The sequence below is a fragment of the Vicugna pacos genome, chromosome 6 (assembly GCF_048564905.1).
Source record: "Vicugna pacos chromosome 6, VicPac4, whole genome shotgun sequence".
In the NCBI taxonomy this organism is placed as follows: domain Eukaryota; kingdom Metazoa; phylum Chordata; class Mammalia; order Artiodactyla; family Camelidae; genus Vicugna; species Vicugna pacos.
The window spans coordinates 20,432,437-20,457,096 of record NC_132992.1 but is presented as its reverse complement, the minus strand read 5'-3'; the positions used below and the strand labels follow the sequence as shown (position 1 = coordinate 20,457,096).

At 43.8% G+C, this 24,660-nt stretch overlaps 2 protein-coding genes and 1 pseudogene across 2 annotated transcripts; 2 read left to right on the top strand and 1 right to left on the bottom strand.

The window, feature by feature from the left end:
- Nucleotides 1-2,005: 2,005 nt before the first annotated feature.
- Nucleotides 2,006-19,774, bottom strand: PATL2 (PAT1 homolog 2). Its single transcript, XM_072962523.1, has 16 exons — nucleotides 18,250-19,774; nucleotides 13,903-14,018; nucleotides 13,129-13,219; nucleotides 12,308-12,528; nucleotides 11,603-11,683; nucleotides 10,704-10,846; nucleotides 10,134-10,214; nucleotides 9,777-9,918; nucleotides 5,867-5,987; nucleotides 5,671-5,768; nucleotides 5,405-5,458; nucleotides 5,169-5,302; nucleotides 4,870-5,029; nucleotides 4,271-4,411; nucleotides 3,387-3,484; nucleotides 2,006-2,835 (listed from the first exon to the last, which is right to left on the bottom strand). Exons 3-16 carry the CDS (start codon nucleotides 13,169-13,171, stop codon nucleotides 2,682-2,684), a joined length of 1,671 nt encoding a protein of 556 aa, XP_072818624.1. The 5' UTR covers nucleotides 13,172-13,219; nucleotides 13,903-14,018; nucleotides 18,250-19,774; the 3' UTR covers nucleotides 2,006-2,681.
- On the top strand, nucleotides 7,113-7,985 carry LOC140697084 (serine/threonine-protein phosphatase 4 regulatory subunit 2-like; annotated as a pseudogene).
- Nucleotides 17,166-23,402, top strand: LOC102539482 (beta-2-microglobulin). The gene is made up of 4 exons (XM_072962524.1): nucleotides 17,166-17,316; nucleotides 20,427-20,702; nucleotides 21,234-21,261; nucleotides 22,246-23,402. The coding sequence occupies exons 1-3, from the start codon at nucleotides 17,250-17,252 to the stop codon at nucleotides 21,245-21,247; spliced, it is 357 nt and encodes a 118-aa protein (XP_072818625.1). The 5' UTR covers nucleotides 17,166-17,249; the 3' UTR covers nucleotides 21,248-21,261; nucleotides 22,246-23,402.
- The last annotated feature ends 1,258 nt before the right edge of the window (nucleotides 23,403-24,660 follow it).

Below are 24,660 nucleotides of genomic sequence, written 5' to 3'. Positions count from 1 at the left end.
TTTATAGGCCCTGGGTAGTGCAATTTCCTTGGAAGCCATCATCAGAGAATTGATGTGAATGCTGAAGTCGTATGATGTCCACAACAACAGGCAGGGGAGCAGGGTGGATAAGGGGTGGAGGTGGTAGAGTTCCCCTTTCCTACCACTTTTTTCTCCCTAAAAGTATGATTCAAGATCCGCAGCATAGGAGGATGAGAAGAGGCGTTTTGGAAAGGTCTCCTAGTAAACAACAATGCCTGTCTTAACACTTCTTCCACAATCACATGGGGTCACACAGCTATCAAAGGCCAACAGGTCGGTTTGTGCTTTAATTCCCATCCTCCTCTTGCTGAAGGACTTTTGTCTGTAAACTTCTATTTCTTCCTACCTTACTCTCCTGCCCCACATTACTGGGGTGCTTTCATTATCAGGCAGTCATGCTATAATGTAACTGCTTAAAATTAAAAAAAAAAAATCCTCCAACTTGCACGGACCACTACCTGCTGTTAAATTTGTGCTTCCCTTTCAGAAGATTCCAAATTGACTCTTTCTGTGTTAAGTCCCTCCCTCCCTTCAGCCCTTGTGTTCAGGCTACCATGTCCACCAATACTGTCCCTCCAAGGTCAGTGATCTTATTGCCACAACCAGCTATCACTCTCTTTTCTCATTCCTCATTTCTTTCTTGAAGTGATTTCTTTACAAAGTTGGTAACACCACTTCCCCTAATTTTCTACCTATTTGACATTAAACTCCTCAGTCCCCTCTGTTGGCTTTTCTTCCTACATTATCTCTTTCTCTCTCCTACTTTTTAATACATCTAAATGATAGCCCCCACTTTGTCCCTGACTTTCTGCTCCAACCCGAGACTATTCTTTGCCTGCTCAGTATATCTACTTGGATTTCTAACAGGACTTGTATTAAAGTGTATGAAATGTTGATTATAATCGCCTTCCCAAAAGCAGTTTCTCCCACATCAGTACAGGGCACCTACCATTCACTCTACCTGGGAGTCATCCTGGATTCTTCACCACCACCTTCATCCAGCCCATCAGCATGTTTGTCAACTCTAACTTCCAAGACCTATTCCAAATCTCTTCTCTGCTTTCTATCCCCACAGCTCTTCAGTTCTTTCCTGAGCACTGGGGGAAAAAAATCCTCTGAACATTCTTCTCTGCTTTCTCTCTTGTTCAGCAGAGTCATCTTCCAAAAACAAAATACATCACTTCACTTCCCTGTTTAAAATTCTGATTGGGGAGAGGGCAGGGGAAGGGTGTAGCTCAGTGACAGAGTGCATGCTTAGCATGCCGGAGATCCTGGGTTCAATCCCCAGTACCTCTATTAAATAGAATAAAATTCTGACTTACCATCACAGTTAAAATTCATATTAAAAAATGGTTATACCTTACAGATAGGTACCCTGCCTACCTCTCTCCTACCTCATCACCACCCCCTTATCTGTATACTTCAGCCACACTTTCCTTCTTTCTTTTCCTGAAACACGCCAACTTCAGTCTCACTTTGGGGGCTTTCTGCTCATTAGAGACTCTACCTGGAATATTTCATTCATTCCAGCTCAATTATAACCTCTAGTGACAAGTCCTCTATTCTATTCCAGTCACTCATCTAGTTTTGATTTCACCGTGGTATTTACCACTACTTGATGTCTTTTGTCAGTCCCTGTCCAACCAGAATATAAGCTTCAGAAGGGCAGGGGCTTTTGTCACCACTGTTACCCAACCACCAAAAATGGTAGCTGGTTCATAAAAGGTACTCTGGTATTTTTGGATGAATCCATGGCCTTGTTTGCTAAGGTATACCAAACATTTCATATCTCAAAGGAGATATTTATATCTGACTATCTTAGCTCAACTAGGGATACTTATAAAAAATGGCAACACTGGAACAGATTCCAAGATCATTAGACATAAGGCCTTCTCCCTTGTATTATGGACACTTGTGTAGCTTCACACATAAGAAAAAGGCTTTCATTATACCCCCTAACTTACAAAAAAGCTGCAACACATCATTCTATTATCTTTTTAATTATACCACATTTTGCCATGCCTTTTTAGGCACATAGTTTAGATGCTGGAAGAAAGTGTAAGAAAATATATTGGGAAGAGTCCTCCAATATACCAAGAACGGTCTTCAGACTCTCTGGACCCTTGTGGGCAGAGCCCATACACAGCTAGTGTCTCATCATTAAACTCTTCCCATAAATATGGGTTCCAGTACAATTGGATCAGTAGATCAAGGCAAGCTTACAAAGAGAAGAGATGTTAAATCCAAACAACTCCCTTTTCTAAAATGTGGTGTGATTATTATGTTTCTTCCCAGCAGATGGTAGATTTTGAAGACAGATGACCTAGATGATGTTTGTGTGTTTACATCCTGGAAGAGTTTTCCCTCAAATATTTTTTGAATGAACAGTCCAACTTCTAAAATTAATTCTTTCCCTCAAATAACGTAGTGTGATAAATGACCAAATCACCTGGAAATAAACAGAAAGGTTTGGCTGCAGACACAGGACAGAGGGCCCTAAATTGGAGCAGACTGGTTACTCAGTACATGCCAGTGTCTAGAAATACTCCGGAAAACAAGTTATACTCCATATTCTTACTGGTTTTAAAGTAGTAGAGATTTAAGAGACAGAACCTCATTTGGGCTTAAACAGGGAGCTATAACTTTGTTTTCTCAATCACTTACTCCCTCCTAGCCTCAAGCTGCTGAACCAATTGTTTGTCCACGTGGTGACAGAACAGGGGAAGAAGGTTGCTGGGGAAGGCTAGGGGTTCTGCCAGAGATGCTGTGGGCATTTGGGCTATCTCCCAGGCAGTGAGAATGACCATGTCTGTCCTGGAAGGCAGAGAAGAAGAAATACATCAGAGTCTTTGTATTTATGCAGCAAAGAGACTCAATCCACAGGTTTATCATTATCATGCTACCCACCACTGTCACCCTCTGTGCATGTAGCATTTAAGAGTGAACATCTCCATATTTGGTGTGCCAGGCAATGTTTAGTCACATCTTCCATTTCGTTTAATCTGAAGACTGCTAATTGGTTGGTACCATCTTCCTTAGATCCCTAGTTTACACATGAGGATACAGGCTAAGGAAAATGATTTCATATGCCCCAAATTATGTTGCTGGTAAGTGACAGAGGCAGAATTCACACCTAGGTCTTGGACTCTGAAGCTTGCCCCTTAACTACTACCTTACACTGCCTCCCAGAGTGGGGACAACATTCCAGAGCACTATAGAAATAAAAAGGCAGAACATCTACAACTCTGCTAGTCATCCCTTCTCTGTCCAATGCTTGAATACACAACTCAGGAAACACTCATCTGGCTCAGCCTACACACCACAGGAAAACTCAAATAGTATTTACAAGGCCTTTATGATCTTACCAAGCTGTACGGTCACGGTTGTGTTCCTCTAGGGAAGAATCCAGGGATACCAGCTGCTCTCCATGACTCAGCAGGGCATAGAGCAAAGATATTCCAAACTGCAAGTGATAAATTGTCTGAGTAAAATGAGTTCATCCTAGGCATTCACCGCTTCCCTGGCTCTGCTATTCCCCAACTAAAAGGGCAAGTTCACAGGTTACAGAGTCCAACACTCATAAAATCATCAAGGTTTACAAGGGCTGGCCCAGAAACTCTCAACCCTTTCCAAGAAATTAATGCTCTGAACATTCCAAAACATTCCTCTCAGAGTGGATTAAATGCACAGGACTCTACCCCCGGGACTCACAGACTAGATCACTAATGTATCCAGGAATCTGATGTGGGAAGTCTATGGACCCCACTTAGGAGGCATTGCTTTAGGCAAAATCTTCACAAGGCATAACAAAACAGTCCACTGGGATATGAGAAGACAGCAAACTTTTCACATCTAGAGTAGAGTCTTGTATTTATTATGTACCTCATATATCAGTATAGTGTTCCATGTACATGATTTACAGATAAACACATAGGTGTTGTGGTTGCTTTTTTTTTAATGAAAGGGATTCACTATCAAAAAATTGATGATTTCTGCTCTAGAGGTGACACCAGCACCATCATCAGGGAGCTTATGTGAAGAGCAGAGCAGGGGGCCCACCCTGGTCCACTGAGTGAGCCCCTCTAGGGGTGGGGGCATGGTACTGGTGTTCAACAGGCTCTCCAGGTAGTCCTGGTGCTCACTAGAGAAGCAGTGCAGGAAGGAGAGAGAACACTCCTTGACATGTTCTTGCCAGTGAAAGCACCTGGAGGCCAGCTGTGGAAAGAGAAGAGCCTCCCAGTTGTGTTACCTGATTCTGAAGCACCACAGTGACTGGCCGCTCCGAGAAGCCAGGTGGTAACAGGACGAGTCCCTGAAGCCCTTGGAGGAGCTCATGGAAGGTCAGGTGACTGATACATTTGCCCAGAGGTTTGAATAACATTTGTAGGGCCTGCAAGGAGGTCAGTAAGCACCTCTCAGGCTCCTGGACAACTTCACCTTCATCCTCCTTCCTTGCTGACCTGCCTCTGGCCCCTTCCTGGTCAGGTTACCCACCAGGCCTGTCACCACTGGATGGAGTCTATCATCTCTAACCCTGGTCCTTTGATACTTGTTCTAGGAGGTCTTTCCTAAGCCAAGTAGCTATGGGGCTCAATACTTCTCAGGGTCTTATCTTTGCAAACCTCCAGAGCACACTCACATCTGTGCTTGTGGGTTTGCCTTGGTTTATTGTGCCTGAAGATGATCAGCTGTTCCCTTAGTACTTTGTTCTCTAACCCCCCTCACCTGAGGGTGGCAGGGTGGGCACCCCTCACTGCCCAGCACCTTCTCTGGCATCTCTAGGGGTGGGGAGTAAAGGAGGATGAAACATTCCTAACCCATCCTCTTCTCCACTCACTGCCACAGTACCTGATCAGCCACATCCCTCCGGACCAGGAGGGGCAGGTGGTGGGTGATGGTCAGAAGGAGGCTGACAGCCCGATCCTGGGGCAGGAAGGGGAGCAGCCGGGCCACTAGGGCTTTCCCCTTCCTCACGGAGAGCACCTGCAGGAAGCCATCTGCTGCCTCCCTACAGGTGAGACAGGAGAGCACTGCAGGGCTCTGCAGAGAGGACAGGGCTACATGCAAGAAAGGAGAGGCAGAAGCAAAGCCAAGGTCTTTGCTGAGCCCTCCTTTCCTGGGTCGTGGTGTGACCCTCCCACACTCACTCCTGAGTATTCTGCTCGTGGGTCTTTAAGGCCTGGAAGAGCTTCTCCACCTGGTTGCTGTGCTGCTCAGAGTCGCAGGGCTGTAGGGGCCCATCCTTCTGGCCCTCTTCTATCTCTAGTAACTGAAGAAACATCTGGGAACATGAGGGTGGGGAGAGAGAAGCAAGGGGTCAATGAAAGCATTGTCTATTCTCAAGGGAGGTAAGGAACTCATCTCTAAGTCGCCGATACCTCACCTTCTCAATCCGGTCCAGTACCTGAAGCCTCTGACTGCTTGCAGCTCCTGTCTCCTGGAAGAAAGAGTCCCTGGCTGTCAGCCACATCTCCACAGCCATAGCCCAGGCCTAGGCCACCTAGAAAGTGAGCTGGAAAGGCTGGAACACAAAGTCTGACCACCCTTCTTCCTCATTCTCAGGTCACAATCTGAACTCAAATACGAGTGCTCCAGACCTTTCTCCAAAACAAGGGAGAGAAAAAGACTCTAGGAAGGTAATGCTCCTACCTGCTCTTGAGTTCCATGGGGCACAGCATCAATAGCTCGGCGAGGGCTAAAACACGTCGATACAGCTACCTGGCCCAGGGAACCCTCAATTCGAACCACTGCACAAAAGAAGTCAGGAGAGGCACATGACCCTCCCTCTTCCACCTCTGTCCACCCAGATGTCTAGCCCAACCCAGCAGGTCAGCCGCAGTCCTACCTGACTCATAAGCCTCTGCCTTCTGAATGTAAGGTGTGACCAGCTTGAGGGACTCAACCCTGTTCCTTCGTCCGCGTATCTCTTCATCTGCCTGTTTCTTCTCTAATTTCTGATAATATTCCTGGGAGTCCAGGGAACAGACATAGCTATACTCATCTACTGAGCTTGGAGTTAAATTTCTCCAGTGCAACCTCTTAATACTCCTTTCCTACAGCATTCGTTCCAAAAATGCTCCTGGCACCTTAGGCACTTCTAGCAGCCATTCTGAAGCATCTTAAGCATGCTGGGCCTCATGCCACCTGTCTTGGGGGCTCCATACTATGGACTTGAAAAGATAGTACCACCTCCAGATCTAATAGAAAGGCAGAGAGCAAAGCAGACAGCCAGGAAGCAAACCTGTCCCAGTGTCTGCCACCTTCCTGCATTCCTTATTCCAAGGTACACAATGCACAGCCTTACTCTCCCCCCTCCCTGTTTTAATTTGGTGATCCTACCTGTGCTCGCCACAATCAGTTAGCTGATGGCACAAGGACCATCAGTAGTTTGAGGTACAGAGATGGAACTATGTCAGTGGGCCTCTAGGCCAGTTCTACACTTGTGGGATTTTGTGCAGCGGCTCTAATATCTTCTTAAAGAAAATTGAAATCCCAAAGTGAAATAAAGCCACTGACTGACAGTCAAAGACTGATCTGAATAAAGCTCCTTCATTTAGGAGCAATGCTGAAAATACAGGAGTATAAAATAATCGAATCAGGTGATCATGGTATAAGGAAGAGGATTCTTAAAGATTCATGCAAAGAAATGAAGGAAACTAATATCAATAGGAAGGAGATAAAGTTGGGAACCTTGGTATGGGGCTCATGGAGGAAAGAGAAAGTAAAACAACTCAGACAACCCAAAACCGGTGAACAAAGGGCAAATAGGAAGCAGGCAGAACGGAGTTCAGAGTCACTGCCAGCATTTGCTCGATTCACCAAGTTGACCCACTATTTAAAAGTTCCCTGTGTTTCAGATTTTAAAAAGTAAAAGATATCCCTCTGATGAAATGAAGGAAAGAACACTGAAAATTATCATTGAATTTAATGGTATACCTTTTACTATTCAGTGACCATGTGAATTGCTAACAGATCCAAGGAGAAATTATACAGGAACAAATTTCTCAGAGGAGTAGAAAAGACTGTGATGGTTGTCAGCTGTGTTTATCCTTCTTCAGAGAAGAACGATTCCAATAGTTTAAGTTGAATTAATGATGCTATGTTTCCTGGAAATTCACCAAGTTACACTGAGAGGTCCAATCTAAAGGGACCTGGAATGCCCAGGGCACTTAATCGACCAAAGGTTTCTTTGTCAGTCCCCATGACAACTAATGACTTGCCTCAGAGCACAGACAGCAAAGAGTCAAACTTAAAGCAAATAAGGACAAAAATCACAATGACTCCTCAGCATTTGAATCAGAAGTTTCCTCAGTGAGCCCTATAAAAAATAAACATCTAGATGAAGATGCTTTAGAAGCTGAGGGGCACAAAGTAAAAAGACACAGGTTTGACGAAGTCAGAGAGATGGCCAAACATCTTCCAGTGAAATTTCTTCAGTTATGGTAGAGCAGACTGCAGCTCCATCTTCATCTCAGGAGAAAGACAAAGAAAGTATTTGTACCAGGCATCACTGTACAAAGGAAGATGAAGAGGATGAAGAAGAGTCTTTTATGACATCAAGAGAAATGATCCCATATATGTTTATGTATAACTGAAAAATTGTGCTTTACACTGGGATTTGACACAACATTGTAAAATGATTATAAATCAATAAAAAATATTTAAAAAAAGATCTCAGAAAGGAAAAAAATCAAGAAAAAGAATCTGATGATGCCTTAACTGTGAATGAAGAGACTTCTAAGGAAAATAATCAAGTGGAGGAAACTGATCTGGCTCAAGTTGAAAGAGATTTACATTCTGAAAGCAGTGAAAATACAAGCCCTGTAAGTAGTAGTTCCGATTGCCATAAAACAGAGGAATTAGTAGCACACAATTCCAGTAAAACTGGAGAGATTCTCTCAGAATCATACATGGAAAATAAAGAAGCCACACAAGTCACAGATGAACCAATGGAACAAGACTAACTATTTAGAAACATTTAGATGCAGTATTTTACATACAGTTCTGGTTTTACACTGTATAAAATTTTATGTAATAAAGTGGACCTTTAGTTTTACAAGAGAAGCAGATTGTAAAATAAAGTACTTTATGGGATAATTCCTGAAAGAGTTGTACATGTAAGAACTGTGAATATCAACTCCTCTGGGGCCTGCCTACTGCTGACTTTTTTGATCTGGTCAAATCAGTGGTTTGTGTATATATATTTTTAAATTTAGAATTAAAAATTTTAAACTGGAAGATAATTATAATTTTTAAAACTTTTTTTTTTTGGAGATTATCACTTTCAGTTTATAAATATGCAAGAACGCTTTTTGTCTTGTCTTTCTGACAGCTCTAGCAGTTTTCATATTTTGGTCATAGTGTCCACATTTTAACATGTGAATTATAGGGTTTCATGTTGTTTTCCAGGTTTTATTGTTTGACTGTGCATGATGGAACTTTAAGTCATATATACATATAAATATATATAATTCTAAGGGGGAAAATGTTTTATTTTTCTGTTTCTTTAAGAAGTGAATACCGTGGATACTTTTTCTATTGGTAATGATTAAGCTCACCTCTTTCAGAAGACCGTTTCTTTCTTTCCCAATTCAGACAAAATCTGGCCCTTGTGAAACCCTGGAAATCTTAAGTCTGTTGAAATACCAGGTTAAACACATTCCAAGAGATCTGTTCAAACTAAAATTCTCTTGTATACTTCTGAGGTGCCTGAGAAAAAGACTTCATTATTTATGAGAAAATGTGGTTTATCTTGGAAATTGTGTTCAAACATTAGCTTACTCTTTTGTAGAATGAATGCTTATAAAGCTGACATGAAACCATCTCAGAAGAACCCAGCAGTTTACTTTTGCTTGCTTTTCTGAACATTGAATATTACATATTTCTTTCTAAATTATTCTAGAGTATGCAAATGTTAATGGTATGAAACACCACTACAGTGGAAGAATTAATATCTTACTTAAGTAATGTACCAGAGCTAAATGACTAAAGCTTTAGAGGTGCCTAGAAACCACCATAATTTGAATGATGTTTCAAAGTGAATTAAATATTTTTGAACATGCTTTTTTGACAGCTAGTGTTGTATTTTTCAGGATCAACACAAAGCACAATGATTACTTCTAAACTGAATATTTTCAAATTCACACATTTAAAGTCATGCAAGCTGCAACTTCCCTGTCTAAATTACTGGCTGCCAAATTTATACCTGTTTCTTCAGCAGTATCTTTTGATATTTAGAATTTTTCAATTTATGTAAAGTAGGTTTTGTAGAATGTAATGTGTTCACTGCCTTTGTGAAGCAGTATATAATTGTGTAATTTCCTGTGTGTAAACTGAATGCTTGGGCTTTCAAAACAGTATTCATATAAAGCAATAGATATTAATGTTATGGGAAAAAAGTAAAAGATAACTAGATGAATGCTTATCACAAAGTCTTTTCTAAGACCCACCAAAGTCTACAGAGATGAGAAAGTCTTCATTTCCAGACAGAATAGGGGAAGTTCTTGACAAAGGAAGGAGACAAAACCTAAGTGTGCGTTTGGGGAATTGGAAATAATCCCATTTGCCTGAAGTGTTGGAGAATAAGGGGAAGGAGTTTGAATGTCAGCTTTAGAAATATGACCCCCACCCTTTAGCTCATCTTTCCCACTTGAATGAGCATGGCCCTCTGAGCTGAAGGAAGAATCTGAAAAAGGCCTTAGAGTCAGGCCCATTTGTCCCCATGATCAGAGGCTGGGCCAAGCCCTGGGGCTCACCTGGTAGTAATAGTCGTCCAGGCAGGGGTTCTCACTCTGCAGCTGAACCATCTGCACTTTTACCACCCAGTCCTTCTCTTTTCGGGTCATGAGGTTAGCATAGGGGTCTGGCTGCTGAGACCAAGGCTTCGTGGCTGAGGGGCTTCAAGCCAGGAAGAGTGTCTCTTTAGACCTACCACCCCTGCCACAGTGAACTCCCCAAGGAGCAGGATGTCTGGGAAGGTTGGGAGGGACTGCAGAGGGGGCGCCTCATGTGAGAGGCTTGACTCTGCAGGGCACTGAGGGAGGCATCTGGTCACAAGGGAGAACCTGGCATGCAGAGGGCTCCCCTCAGACAGCTCCTCCTCTAGGCTTTACCTTGGTGGTCGACCAAGCTGCTCCTGCTGCTGCTGCTGCTTCAGGATACGTTGGTGCTGAGGGTGCAGCTGGGTCAGATGACTGGGAAGACTTAGAAAGAAACTTGGGCTGGGTGGGAGGAAGCTCTCAGCCCGCCCAACCCTCCATCCCTTTAGCCTCTGGGAACCTCAGCTGGACATCTAGGGACCCTACCTGCTTATGTGGCTCCCCAACTTCAGCCACATGAGCATCACCATCCCAGCTCAGCGAGGCTCACAGACCCTCCATGTTGCCCTGGAATTTAGCTGCAGGATATCTGACACAATAGAAGACCATTTGGCCTGGCTCTCAGGACTTCTGAGCCATAGCCTCAGTTCTGCCATGCCAGCTGAACTCAAAGTGTCTCTGGGCCTCCATATCCTTGTCTGTGAGGGAGAAGGGATTGGACTCTACCTCACACTTCTCTAAGCATTTTTCTGTGGCAGTTGGTAGAGTAGCTGCCAGGCCTCCTCAGCCACTATCTCTTGAGACTTGTGGAGAAGAGCTCAGCCTGTCCTGGACTCTGGGGCGCCCAGCACCCTGAAACAGTACCTGAGCCTAAGGGGCCAGGAGGTGGATGGGCTGCAGAGGAGAGATGGGTCAGGGGAGGGCAGCCGAGGTCCAAAGTGCCGGGCTGGAGAGTGGGCGCTGGGAAAGGCAGGCCGGAAAGGAAGTGGTGCCAGGTAGTCCGGGGCCTGGGAAAGGAATCTCAGGTCTGAGAGAAGGGCACCTCCACCAGCACAAGCCTGCTCTTGCTGCTGTCTTTCTGCCTCGATGGTCTCACCTGCCTTTTCCTTCAGGAAACTCCCTCACCATTTCGCCATCTTGGGGGTCCCTCAAGCCAGTTGTGAGGACACTAGATTGTGGACCCCGTTCCTGTTTCCAACAGGTCTGTCGCCTCCTATGGAGCAGCTCCTCTGTCCCTGACTTGGTGGGGCCTGTGCTTTTCTCATGGTGTGGTGAGTCAGCTCCTCCCCCTTTACTCTCTGACAGTCCTGTCTTCAGCACTGAGGCAATGCTTGTGTCCTTTTTCTGACTCAAATGAAGCCCTTCTCAGAGCTGCAATTCCCTTCTCTTCTCCCTGCTGAATTTCATGCAATTCCTCTATCCCAGACCATGTGCCCCTCATGCAGTTAATTAAAGGGCAGGTGTTCTTTCTTGCCCTAAGCTCAGTGCAGCTCATCTGCTGAAATATTCTGTAAGATGCAAGTAGGGCTCTAGTTTGTCCTTTTCATAGGAAGGCCTGTTCCCCCAGCACCACCTCTGTCATTTCCCAAGCTTCCCTGCATGGTATGCATCTCCCCTCTTCCACACCCACAACTCACTTTGGGTGCTTCATCACCAGAACAATGTCAAGGGCATGCTGAACATAATGAAAATAAGGGACTGGTGACATGCTTCTTCTCAGCATCCAGCCTCATTCTCACAGGATGGAGACTGGAGCGACTCACCTGCCACAGAAACTGCAAGGAGGCAGGTGACATCCCCAGCACAGCAGGGGCCTTGAATCCAGGGGAGCCAAGAAGACCCTTCTGGAATGGGAGGGAGGAAAACTCAGGCTCAAGTAAGCCCCTGTGGCATCTTCTACATTCACATGTGTTCATGGGGGAAGGGGAACAACAGGACCAACCATTTCCAAAACCCAGGACAGAGGCAGTCTGGCCCTCCCCCAATTTCAAGGTCAGCAGGGTCAGGACCCCTCTCCTTCCATGGAAGGGAAGCCAGAGTGGCATCTCAGGAGTCAAGCTGAAGCAGGGTCTGAGTAACCCCATTTCTACATGGAAATCCCTTGTGTCTCTCCACTGGTTGTGGGAATCTGAGGGAATAAATACTGGGGATGAGCTGCAGAGACACAGCGGCCCAGGGTCAGAGATGACTCACTTTCATGACCAGAAGCAGGGCCAGCATCTATGGCTGATGCACAGCCCTGCTAGGACCTGGATTCAAGGTGAAGGCAGCACTAGAAACACGTGGGAGACAGGAGCAAAGAGATAAGGAAAGAGAGAGTCTATTCTGGTTCAAGTCTAAAATGGAAAATACTAATCCAGAATCCACCTAGAAAGGGGTGGAGAAGAGGAGAGGGATGTGTAGCAGGAGTCTGTGAGATGTAGACCGTTCAGGACAACCATCCCCCAACCCACCCCCTGCCCTGGTACCTTGGTGTTATGGACAGCGCTAAGGACAGCTGGATCCCCGAGATCATTCTCCTCCTGCTCCCTTCCCTCCTCCTCCTCCACGTCTGGGGCTAGGTCTGGATCCAGCTCCTCTCCCCCCTCTCCATTTTCTTCCTCCTCCTCCAATTGGGAAGCAGACATCAGCTCTTCCTCAAGAGCCAAGGGGTCACAGGAACTTCCTGGGCCTTGGTTTAAGTGGGGGCCTGAGGAGGAAGTAGACAGGGGCTCTAGAGAGGCTGCTTCTCTGTAGCACTTCTGTTCATAAGGCGTCTCCAGCACCACCTTTGAACATTGTCTCCTGTTCTATGGGTTCAACTCAGCCTTGCTACCCCAGAGGACCCCTAAGTATCCCCCTCCAGAACAAACCCAACCTGGCAGGTGTCACTCATCTTCAGTTTCCTCATCCCCTCTTTCATTGCCTCATTAGTACCGCAGGCTTCTCCACCTGGTCACCCACTCTGCAGCCTTTTCTGTGCCTCTTTAATCAACTGAGTTCCAGCTGCCCCGACTCAGGGCAATTTAACCCTAGTGTGCCAGGTAGTTTACAAGTATATGTTCATGTAACTCTCACAGCAAACATAGAAGGCTGTATTGATAATTTCTTTCTGAACATGAGGAATACAGGGCCTGCAAAAGCGATCCCAGTCACCCTTGTCCAGCATGATGTAACTTGTAAGTAGAAGAGTTTGGGCTCAATCCCAACTCTGGACACTCAAACCCACATCCATCCACTGAACCAGAACAGCAAGCCTCTGCCCTCTGGGGCAATCATCCACATATCAAAGCCCGCTTGGTGATACTACCTTGAAGGTGCTTCATCCTTGCAGGCTGGTGGACTTGCTCCATGGCTGTTTCCTCTGGTGAGAGAGCACTGTCAGCCTCTAGAAGCTTAACCTAGGATAGTGAAGATACCCTGAGACACTGTCCTCAGTAAGAATGGCCCTGCACCCAAAATAGCCAAGGTCTCCCCCAGCAAGATTGTCAGAGAAGTTTTGGCCCAGATCTCAAGGAGTAGGATGCTGGGCTCTCAGAATGCCCCAAACCCCCACCCTCTGACCTCACTAGTCCAGCTCCAAGGAGTTGTCCTGCAGAGGGACAGAAATGAGGGACAAGGCTAGGAGTTGGAGGGGAAACACTCCCACACAGAACCACCAGCATCCATCTTTGTACAGTGAGGGGGCTCACAGCTGCCTGCTTCCAACACCCACCCCAGAACTGTGGCTGTCCTTTCTCCTTAGCTTAGTCATGGCAGCCTGGGCCAGTGTGGGCTCGTTGCCCCTGGCTTTAAGAGTCCCAACCCCTCCCCTGCTCCCCTGTTAAAGAGCCAGCATCCCCAACCACTGCATCTTCATAGAAATGTAAGAATGTCATCTTATGGTAAAGAAAACCTTTGAAAGGGCAAAAGAAATAAATAGCATTTTTAACCATTCATGGTTGTGAATACAGTTTAATGGGATCGATATTTGGGAGTAGATATTTAAAAAGAGGATCCCTGTTTCCTCATACACTTAATAGGAACTTAAATTTTGCTCCATGACATTGATAGGAAATCCCTGGGTGGGTCCTGTGTCGATTACCTAGCAGCCGAGTTCTCAGCACTTCAGGCCAGATCTAAGGTCCACCTGGTGATGCTTGACCTTCACTTGGTCCTGTGAGCATAAGTCTGCTACCCATTCCTACTGACGAGGGACCCCTGTGAATGTAGAAGCCAGACCTTCAAGGTAAAAACACTTTTGCATGAGTTACACAGATAATCCCATCTCTTCTTGGATGCTGTAATGGAAAACTGGTTCTGATGCTCAGGAGTAAAAAGAAAAGGAAAAAAAACCCCACAAAAAACAGGACTTCAGGACTGCTGGTAGCAACAGCTAAGACCCATGTGAGCCTCATCAAGCCCCTGAGCGATTCTGGGTTCTGTGCCCACATCCTGTGTTCAGCTGAACCACATGTGACTTTGTAGGACTCCTGAATAAAACTAAAAATGAAGCTAATGTTTTTACATCAAAAATGCTAGTTAGGGCCCCATCATCATGGTTGTATGGCCTTGATTCTTGGTGCCTCTCAAGAAAAAAATTCTTTTCAAAAGTTTTGCTGTAGGTCAGAACTACAGGGGTGAGGGAAAAATTTTAAGTAGCTTGAAAGTTACTGGGACTCTTTTCAAATATCTGAATTGGGTTCAGGCCTTTTTGGTAATGCCATTCAGCTGTTTCTCTCAAAAACTTCCTAATAATTTACCCTGGTATTATTATCAAAGGGCCAAATGATGACTTTCAGTGTTCCAGGGATGGTTCACTAGGCTGTTATGTTCATTAGGCCACTTGCTGCGTACAGATCTTCATTCTGATGAGACCTGCTATACCAATCAGTACCAGAGCGGGTGGACTAGGGCTCAGTCTGCAAGATCACAGCCCTCACTTGGCTGTTTGCAGTTTCACTTGGGACCTAGAGATGTTTGTTCCCCTACCTTTGCCTGAAGTCTTATATGTCTACTGATCCTTTAGATTTTCTAGCTTTCTGCCATAGTTCATGCTAAATTTAAGCCAAACCTGTTCTAGTCTTGGGGCACAGCAGTGAATGAGGCAATGTCACCCAGGGCTTCTTAGAATTTCCCATAATAGAATAAGTAGTACAGGCAGCTTATCTGGATTGTTGAATCAGATAAAAGATACACCAGAAATGTTTACATTTGCTGAATAAAACACCTAAGGACTGATTCACTTTCATGGGGAGATTTTTAATCCTTTACTTCAGTTTCTTTTGATGGTTGCAGATCTGTTCTGGTTTTCAATTTCTTCTTGAAGCTGTTCTATGTATCTTTCAGGAATTTGTCCATTTCATATAAGTTTTCAAATTTATTGGCATAAAATCATTATAGTGTAAGACTATTTTTCAAATCCATGCTGTATCTATACTTTGTCCCCTCTTTTTATTTCTAACCTTATTTATATATTATCCCCTTTCCCCCTTCTTTCCAGAGTTTACCTATTTTATTAGTCTTTTTAAAACAACATACATGAGTGAGGGTTTCTGCAGGAAATAGTACACTCAAATTGGAGAATTTTACTAAAATTAAATTTATTAAGATAGAATTTTAATGAAAAGATATCTATAAATGTATAAAAAGAATGCAGTATGATCATAAGGAATAGTACACCCCCCTTAGACTGTTAATAGTTGGTTGTAACCACTTTAGGGCAAGAGCAAGAGGATGGAGTGGTACCAGCACCTGGACACAAAGGAGGCTGCCTGGCTGGCAGATAACTTCAGCATCTGAGTCCTCTGAGCTCCAGTGTAGCAGCCCTCTCCTAACCATTGCCCTTCTCTCTGAGACCTGGCATCTGCTCTCTCCTCCTGTCTCTTGAGGACCAGGTGTAGTAAAGGCTCCCCATTCTTGCTAACAACAAACAAATAACAATGGTGGGGGCAGGTGTATCGTTACTTATACAAGCTCTGTTTTATGCCTAACAATTATTCTTACATTTTCAAGAGAGTTATAGGTAGAGCTGGTAGCAAAACTAGGTAAATAACATCAATCAGCATCAATGTTTAACACGCACACTTGTTAAACATTACAGATCACTCACTATGTGCTGGGGACTTCCTGAGGCTCTTTCTGTGCTTTATCTCCTTTCATTAAGCCTGTTCAGAGTGTTCTACTTTCTCTAGTTTAGATGCAGACTCCACAACAGGGATTATTAAAAGGTCTAAAAAAATATGTAAAAGAAATCCAGATGACATTTGTTGTGATCTTTGGGGGAAGCACAACCCAACTCCCTAACTGCAAACCAGGGTGATTTCCATGATCTCTGCCTTTCTCGCCCCCGTGGTCCGCTTCCTCTTCTTCAGTTTCACTCAGAAAAGATTCCTGGATGGCAGCAACTTTTTATGTTATCTCCGGAGTATAGGTTTTCTTAACGAGTCTCTCTAACACTGATAGTCTTAGAGTCTGTAGATTGAACATCTTTGGCTGAGCCCGTGGCATATGCAACCCAAATTTTCACTGAAATTGCCGAGCCTTTTCCCCCAAGTGTCTGAAGCATGAACGACAATGGAATCAAGCCAGTTTGAAACCTACTACTAAGCCTTTATTTTCCTATATTAAAAAATTAACAGGGTAATTACTACATCCAAAAATTTATTCACCTATTCACTTACTTGTTCATTCAATCATTAATTCAGTTTACCGAATACCGTGCCCACCACCATTCTAGGGCGGTAACTCGCAGGGAATGATGTCCCTCAACGGGTATGATCTCTAATGCTCTAAGCAGTTACTGCTTTCATACTCAGCGGTCGTTTCCCCACAAATCAACAAAACAGTGAAAACTACCTAAACAACAGCGGTAAAATACAGGGCAGACTTTCTTGACACAGGGCTTTCCAAAAAGGAACTTTTCCCTGAAGGGATTCAGAAAGAAAGTCCTCCTTCACCTTGGACGGTTCTCTGAGCCGTCCTCAGGAGTCCTCGAGTTTCCTGCACTATTTTTCTTGAGAATCCAGAAACCACCGCCTATTCTTGGGTTGTAACTGAATGAAAATCGCAGGCTCCTAACTAGCTGGGACATGGTCAGCAAGTTCCTTCGCATTTCTGGTGCTGCCTGGAAAAGCAAGGGTGCGTCCAGACTGAGGTTCTACGATGGGCGGCCCGTGCCCCGAGCTTGGGCGCGCAACCGAGATGGGGTGGGGGCCGATGTACAGACAGCGAATTGCCCGGTCCAACCCATGCCTTCATAAAGATCACAAGACTAATCAGAAAACGAAACTGAAAACGGGGAAGTCCCTTTTCTAACCTGCTCTGGCATCGCTCGCTAGGAGACGGGTGACGGCTGCGCGGGCAGGGTTCTGATTGGCGGCGAGAACGCGCAATATAAATGCGAGCGTGGAGCCCTGCGCTCACTCCGCCGCCCGCGCTGCTACTGTAGCGATGGCTCGCCTGGTGCTCTTGGTCCTGCTCGGACTGCTCTCGCTGTCCAGCCTGGACGCCATCCAGCGTGAGTTTCCCCTCCTCCCTTTCCCTCCAGCCCATCGGGTCCCGCCCAACCCATTTGGCACTATTGGCACTAACTGTACACCTCGGTTCCGCTCCCCGAGGTTTCCTTCCCGGCTTGGTGCACTACCCCCGGGCTTGTCTTGGGATGGGGAAGCGGTTGGCTGGCCGAGGAGTGGGGACGGGGTGAGAGGCCAGGAGGCCAGCTGCTCTGGGACGGGGGCTGGGGGTTGAAATCTCTGGGAGGCTCGAGCCGGGTGGGTCCAGACAGTTTCCGGGTGTTGACACGCTTCAGAGCAACCGAGGTGGGGGAGGGGTTCTCTTCCGCTCCTTCGCGGGACCTTTGGCTCCGGGCACAGCTGGAGCCGAGGGCTTGTAGGCGGGCCCCAAAGGCGAGGGTTTGGGGGCTGTGAATGCGTGGAGACAACACCTGGGCTTTGGGGGAGGCACTGTCGGGGTAAGTTAGTCCCGAGCAACTCCGCCTAGTTAGGAGCCTGAGGGCCTCGAGCTTACCCAGGCTTACGCCAGGTTCGCCTGCCCTCGGTGCTTTCCCCAAACAGGGGCCCAAACCACGGCGACGAATCCCCACGGGAAATTTGTGGAATGCCTTGAGGTGTCTACAAAGTGCTTCACATCGTTAATTCTCTTGTTCCCATTACATGTCGCATTTAATAATTATCATAAGAACTACTCGTTATTGACAGCTCACTGTGTGCGGGGGACGCTCTGCGCTATATGCCATTTAACTGTGAAATGCGTCTAGATTGTAAACACGATGCCTTATTAATAGCATGTCACAGATGAGGAAACTGAGGCACGAAAAGTTGAAGGAACATAATCACACAGGGAGTAAAAGGCAGACAATGGAGCCCGACCAGAGTTTGGAGGAGGTGTGCGCCCTTTGTAATCTGTGCGTTTTTCAGAACCGCGTCCCTACCTTCTGGGGTGAGATTCTTGGGAGCAAGCTGGGTGGTCATGGGCCCCTGTTGCCTTTTCTTCACAGAGGCCTTCCTCTTTGGCTCCTTGCCTGGTTCTTTCCAAGATGAACTGAGTCTCTAGTTTCAGTTCTGAATAAGAGAAAGGTTGTAAAACTAGAGATGAGTAATTAACATGCTTACCCACGCAGTCTGTCGGGGACACTGTGGATCTTGAGCACGTTCTAAATACCCCCGCAATATATGGCACCCTCAGATTTTTCTCTCACAAAGCCTCTGTGAAGCAGGTTTGAACATAGAAAAAACGGAATTTAATTTAAAATTTATTTACAAAATAAAGCATAATGTAGCATCACTATTACTGGTATTTGATGGTGACTATGAAAGTTTTTCAAAAAATAACAAGCTAGCATTGAAAACTATCTTATTTTGAAAATTTCCGAAGTAATACACGCCTAGAAGATAGGAAGATACACAAGGCCATGTCTGGGAGACATACAAGAATTGCGGATTGCCTTTGAGGGTCTGTTTTCTCCTCTTTTCCCTGTGTGAGTTTTATTTCACTCTGGGCAGGCATAAATTAATTTTTCAGTTAAGTTACAGAAACTCAAATAACTCCCTTAGTCACAGAACCAGTACCTGGCTGCGGCCAGATTCAAACCCAGGCATATCTAATGCTCCTTTTGCTCTTGGAAGAGATTACTGTGATATTCTTGCAAAAACTCACCTGGCTCCCTCAAAGAGAATTTCAGGCTGAATGGACCTGTGCTTTAACTCCTGGGGCATTTATGTTTGAATTATCAGAAGTGAAAATGCAAAGAGCTTTCTATATATCTTCACTTTAAACTTATTTTTAAAAAGTAGGGTTCATTGGGATTCTCAGTCCAGTTCTTGGTGGGACTGGTGACTTACCTCTGATGATAGGATGTTTCTAGACAGATATGTATGGTCAGAGTGGCCTGGTACTCCTCCTAACCCCACCACCTCCTAGACATGGAGGAGGAGCTGCCCTTTATAACCATGTACCTTGAAGGTGTTTCTATTTAAAGGTGGATTATACACAACTCAGTATGTATATTTAGTAGCAGTAACACTTATCTTCACTTTGGAAGAAAAATAAAGAAATACAGCTTATAACATTTTCTTTCCACATCCCTGAGGATGGTCTAGTCATGCATCCCACTTTGGAAGCCACTGTTCTGTAGCATTATGTGTACTCCCAACCTGGCAGACTATGGCAATCATGTGAGAGCGCTAATTAGAAATAGGAATCCCATTCTCACATGCACTACTCCCCTTGGTCCTAATGCAGAGTAAGTTGTCTCCCATTTGCCACAGTCCTCACTCTTCCCTCTTATCTTACCCAGCCCAACTACTTCATTTAAGGTATTTGCCATCTTCTGTAGACTTTTCAGTTTTGTGTCTTTGTTTTTGAGCTCATGAAATGAGGTACACAATCGGATAGGGGTTTGGTGTATAAACTTGGGACAGGATAAAGAGGCTGTGTTTTGTAGGAATGTACTTTGAATTGACTCTCAGGTCTCTGAACAAGGAGGTAATAATAATAGTACCGTACACTTGCAGAGAAATGCTGTGTGCCAGGCACTGCACGAGGTACTTAATACATATTGAGAAGTCTGATGGGTGTGGATCTAGGCAGGAGCCAAAAATAGAAAGGCGTAAACATAAAAAAAAATGGATGGGGCTGGAACGGGGTACAATAATGTGAGTTGTTTGATATGGTTATTATGGAAGCTGTGTGAAGTGAGAAATGCAGCCTGATAAGTAGAGTGGAGCCAAATCATGTAAACTCATGTGTGATAAAGAATTCTGTGGGGGCTGAGAAGCCATGAAAAGTTCTTGAGAGCCTCCGGAGAAAGCTTCTTAAAGATTCAGCACAATGTCCAGTGACAGAAAAAGATCCCACTAGACATCTGCCAGGAAAAGCCCAAAGGCATGTGTAGGGAAATTATGTGGGCAAGATACTAAGTCATGGTTTATCCCTCAAAATCGAGGCTGCCTTTTGGAAAAGTGGAAGCTCACTGGGCCCAATTTGAAATGGAACTGGGAGAAATAGATGATCAGCTTTAAATGCTTGGTGCCTGATCTGGCTTTAGAGCAAGGCAGCCCCAAGTGAAGTACTCTGCAGTTTCATCTCTCTTTCCCTGACACTCCTCAGGTACTCCCAAGATTCAGGTTTACTCCCGTCACCCGGCGGAGAATGAGAAGCCAAATTTCTTGAACTGCTATGTGTCCGGGTTCCACCCACCACAGATTGAAATTGATTTGCTGAAGAACGGGCAGAAGATGAAAGCGGAGCAGTCTGACCTGTCTTTCAGCAAGGACTGGTCTTTCTATCTCCTGGTGCACACTAACTTCACGCCCAACGCAAGAGATGAGTACAGCTGCCGCGTGAATCATGTGACTCTCCAGGAACCCAAGATAGTTAAGTGGGGTAAGTGTTCAAGTGCTTTTCTTGACTGCTGACAGTTGTATCTGAATTAGAGCCACAGCATAAAGCTGCTTTGATATAAAAATATCTGCATCCTAGGAGGATCAGGGAATGTTAGTAAAGCTCTGATTGGTGGCACCTTCTGAGAGACCTCTGCACAGCATGGTCCTTGAGACAGTGCTTTCCCTGCAGCAAGAGCAGGGAGCAGAAGCAGCACTTGCACAAATGCACACACCCTCCGAACTGTTCTTCCCTTGTGGCTTCCTTGGGCTTTCCTGACAGCCTCAGGGATACTTAGCACCAAGGAGAGTCTCAGGGAGGCACAGGCCTTTGTTAGGGTAGCACTGTCCAATCCTGGACTCCTCTGGAACTCTCTGGCTGGGGGAAGATCTGAGGCTAGCAGGCAAGGTTAGGCCCTACCGGGTTGTTCTTAACAAGGCATTCATGGGCAGGGACAGAGGGCTCTTCTGCTTGCCTTATTTAAAGGTAGAACTTACTGATTTTCTTCTTCTTTCTCCCTTTTCTTTTTTATAGATCGAGACCAGTAAGCAGCAGCATGGAGGTGGGTTTCTAGCCCTAAGAAAATCCTCTTTAATTTCACTGTCCTGGGGACTGATACTGACAGCTGTAATATGACCACCCTCATTGTCTGGAGGACATTAATGAGGGTAGCAATTCAGCAGGCAAAGAAGAGTCTCATGGGGTCACATTCCTTCTGTGGAGTGGCATGAGGAAGGTGTGTGGCTCTGACCCTCAAAGGGAGGACAGAGGAGCTGCAGGTGTGGCGTGACAGGACGGAGGCGGCGGTTACCCATGGCACCTGCAAGAGTTTGCTCTTTTTTCTGCTATTTCCACATTGGGCATCTCTGGGCCTTCAAAAGTGAACGGTCCCTTCCTCTGCGTGGCAGTTGCTTTATTATTCAGCCAGAAGAGAGGAGTGACATGGCTCTGCAGACATACCGTTCCTTTGCGTGTGGGCACTGTATTTGCCTCTATAGCTCACAGTCCAATAGAGGAGGGAAATGGAAGCTGATTGTTGTAACTCAGTGTAAACATACTATGACAGATGTAGCTTGCAAGGAGCTGTAGCAGCATGAATCAGGGAGGAACTGGGCTTCTCTGCATCTTCAGTTGGAGCCCGGAGACAGATAATCCAGCTTTTCTGGGAACTTCTACTCCACAGGGTTCATTGGCACTGAAAATCTACTCAAATTTCCTTTTACATTCTAGCCTGTGAATTAATTTGAGGAAGCATCAGAGAGTTTGAGTGACCTGCTCAGAGTCACACAGTTACTCTAAGTCGTAGCGCCAGGATCTGAACCTTAATACCAGCGTTCTTTCCTCTAAGGTTGTGGGAGAACCAATGGGATGAGCCAGTGGGATAAATATTTGGAGATGGTCTTTTTAATGGATATGGCAAATTGTCTGCAGCTACTTCTTTTACCAACAGTGATTTATACAGCACAAGTTAGATAAGTTTGGTGGTGCTATGTGTAATCCAAATAAAATAAATGTATTTGCTAATATTCCTTTTTATCCCTTTTAGGTTTGAAGATGTCTCTTTTGGATTGGACTAATTCCAAATTCTGTTTTCTTGCTTTTTAATACTAATATACTTTCAGGCTTTATGTGCATAAATCAGACATTATACTGATGTTATCACAAATACCACTTTATGTCTCCATGTTTGACTTGTCTGCTGGAGCTGTATTGGGGGCGCTGGTAGCTTAGAGGTGCAGAGGAGGAAATTCCATGTATAACATCAACATCTGCATCAAATCTGAACTCTTCTGTCTCTTCTGCACACAAAACTGGATAATAAGATAGTTATGCATGTTTAGAGGAAACCTTCAATTTATAATTGTGCTTAGAATTTTGGGAAAATTTTTAAAGATATTTATCAGAATTATGGAAATTTGTGATAGTGGGTGAAACATTCTGCCATATAAAATTCATATTTACCTCTTACATGTGTCAGAGTGCAATATGGTTGTGCCTATGTTGATTATATTTTTGTTTCACTAAAAAAAAAATGGTAAAACACGTTCAGCTTCTCAGAGGAACAATAGCTAACTTCTCAATGTCAGTGGGATCCAGAACACAGTAGAAAGTGATCATGAATGTGGTGACACAACTGCCTGCTTAGAATTCCATGCACAACAAAAATATCTTTCAAAAATGACTGCAAATTGACACTTTAGATGAAAACTGAGATCAGCACCAGTCAGATCCTCATTAAAGGAGATTCTAAATGATACACCTTACGCAGAGGGAAGGCCTACAATGTGAGAAGTGAACAGCAAGGGAAATGTATCAATTCTCTGTAAAAAGAAAGAAGCCTGCATACTTAAGTGTAATGAATGCCAGTGTAGTAAAAACCAAACAAACAAAGAAAAAACCCACAACAATTATGTAAGTATAGGGCAAGTGATGTTAAAGTCCATTCAGTGGACTTCTGTTACCCAGAAGGGTAAAGTTATACACTTTTTTGGTAATTTAAACATGTACATTATATTTCCTAGGGTATCCTCTTAAGAAAACATAAACTGAATATTTACTGTCTAACAAGTAGAGGGCACAGGAGCTTCTGGAGTGCTAGTAATGTTTTATTTTTTGCCCTGAATGATGGTTACAAGAAATTTTGCTTTGTAATTATTTGTTAAATGATAATGTTATATTTCATAATAAAAATAATAAAATTGATTTATGTGGTTTAACTACAGTAACGGATTAAAGGAAATGGTTCATATTATCTCAATATATTTAGAATAAGTGCAGTAAAATTTCAATATCCACTTATGATTTAAAAAACATCATAGCTGGGGAAAAATGGGATTTTACTTAGATATAAAGGTTTTCTTAATATACATAAATAGACACACATTAATAGAGAGATATTACAGGTTTTTTACAGGTAAGATCAGAAATAATATAAGGATGCCCATTGCTATTTCTGGGTGATATTATACTAGAGGTCCCTGCAGCAAATTAAGACATGGAAAAAAAGTAAAAAGAATAAAGTTTTGAAGAGAAGAAACAAAATTGTATTAATTTGATGTCAAATATAGATTAACTATATAGAAACTTCAAAAAATCTAAAAGAAATTATTAGAATTAATAAGCATTTAACAAATTTGCTGAACAAAAATATCAACATATAAAAGTTAAGTGTATTTCTTTATACTGGTAACAAATGTAAACTAAAAATATATAATCTAATAGCAATATACATGGTATTCAAATATATAAAAATATACTATGTATATTCAAATATATAGTATTTAAATATACATATATACAGATTTAAATATATACAGCATTTAAATGTAAATATACACACCAAATATAAAGCTAACAAAAGATGTCAAGCTTTTAAAGGAAAAATTATAAAAATTATGTTTTATTGAAAGAAATTAATGAAAACTTTAAAAAATGGGGAGAGTATGTTTATAGATAGTAAGATTAAATATCCTAAAGATATCAATTCTTCCCTACTTTAATTGTTAAAAATTTGAATAGTTTTTCATGAAACTTGACAAGCTGATCCTAAAATATGGAAGAGGTATAGGGAGGGAGAATGACAGATAATACTGAAGAATAATAAAATGAGAGATTTATAATTAAAACAGACTGGAAATGGCCCAGGGATGGACAAAGGCCAAAGGAACAGAGTACAGCCCAGAGACAAACTCATGCATATATACACACACGAGACACTTCAGATCAGTGGTAAAGGAAGGATTTTTTTTAAAAAATGGTGCTGAGACAAATTATCAATATGTGGGGGGAAAAATAGGTCCCTACCTCACCCTGTGCAAAAATATAAGCTCCAATGGAAAAGAACTTACATGCAAAACTCAAAAATTTTAATCATAGGAAAAAATATAAAACCATTTTTATGACCTCAACATAGGAGAAATCACAAATTACATTCATAAAGCAAAGAACTGATTAATGAAAC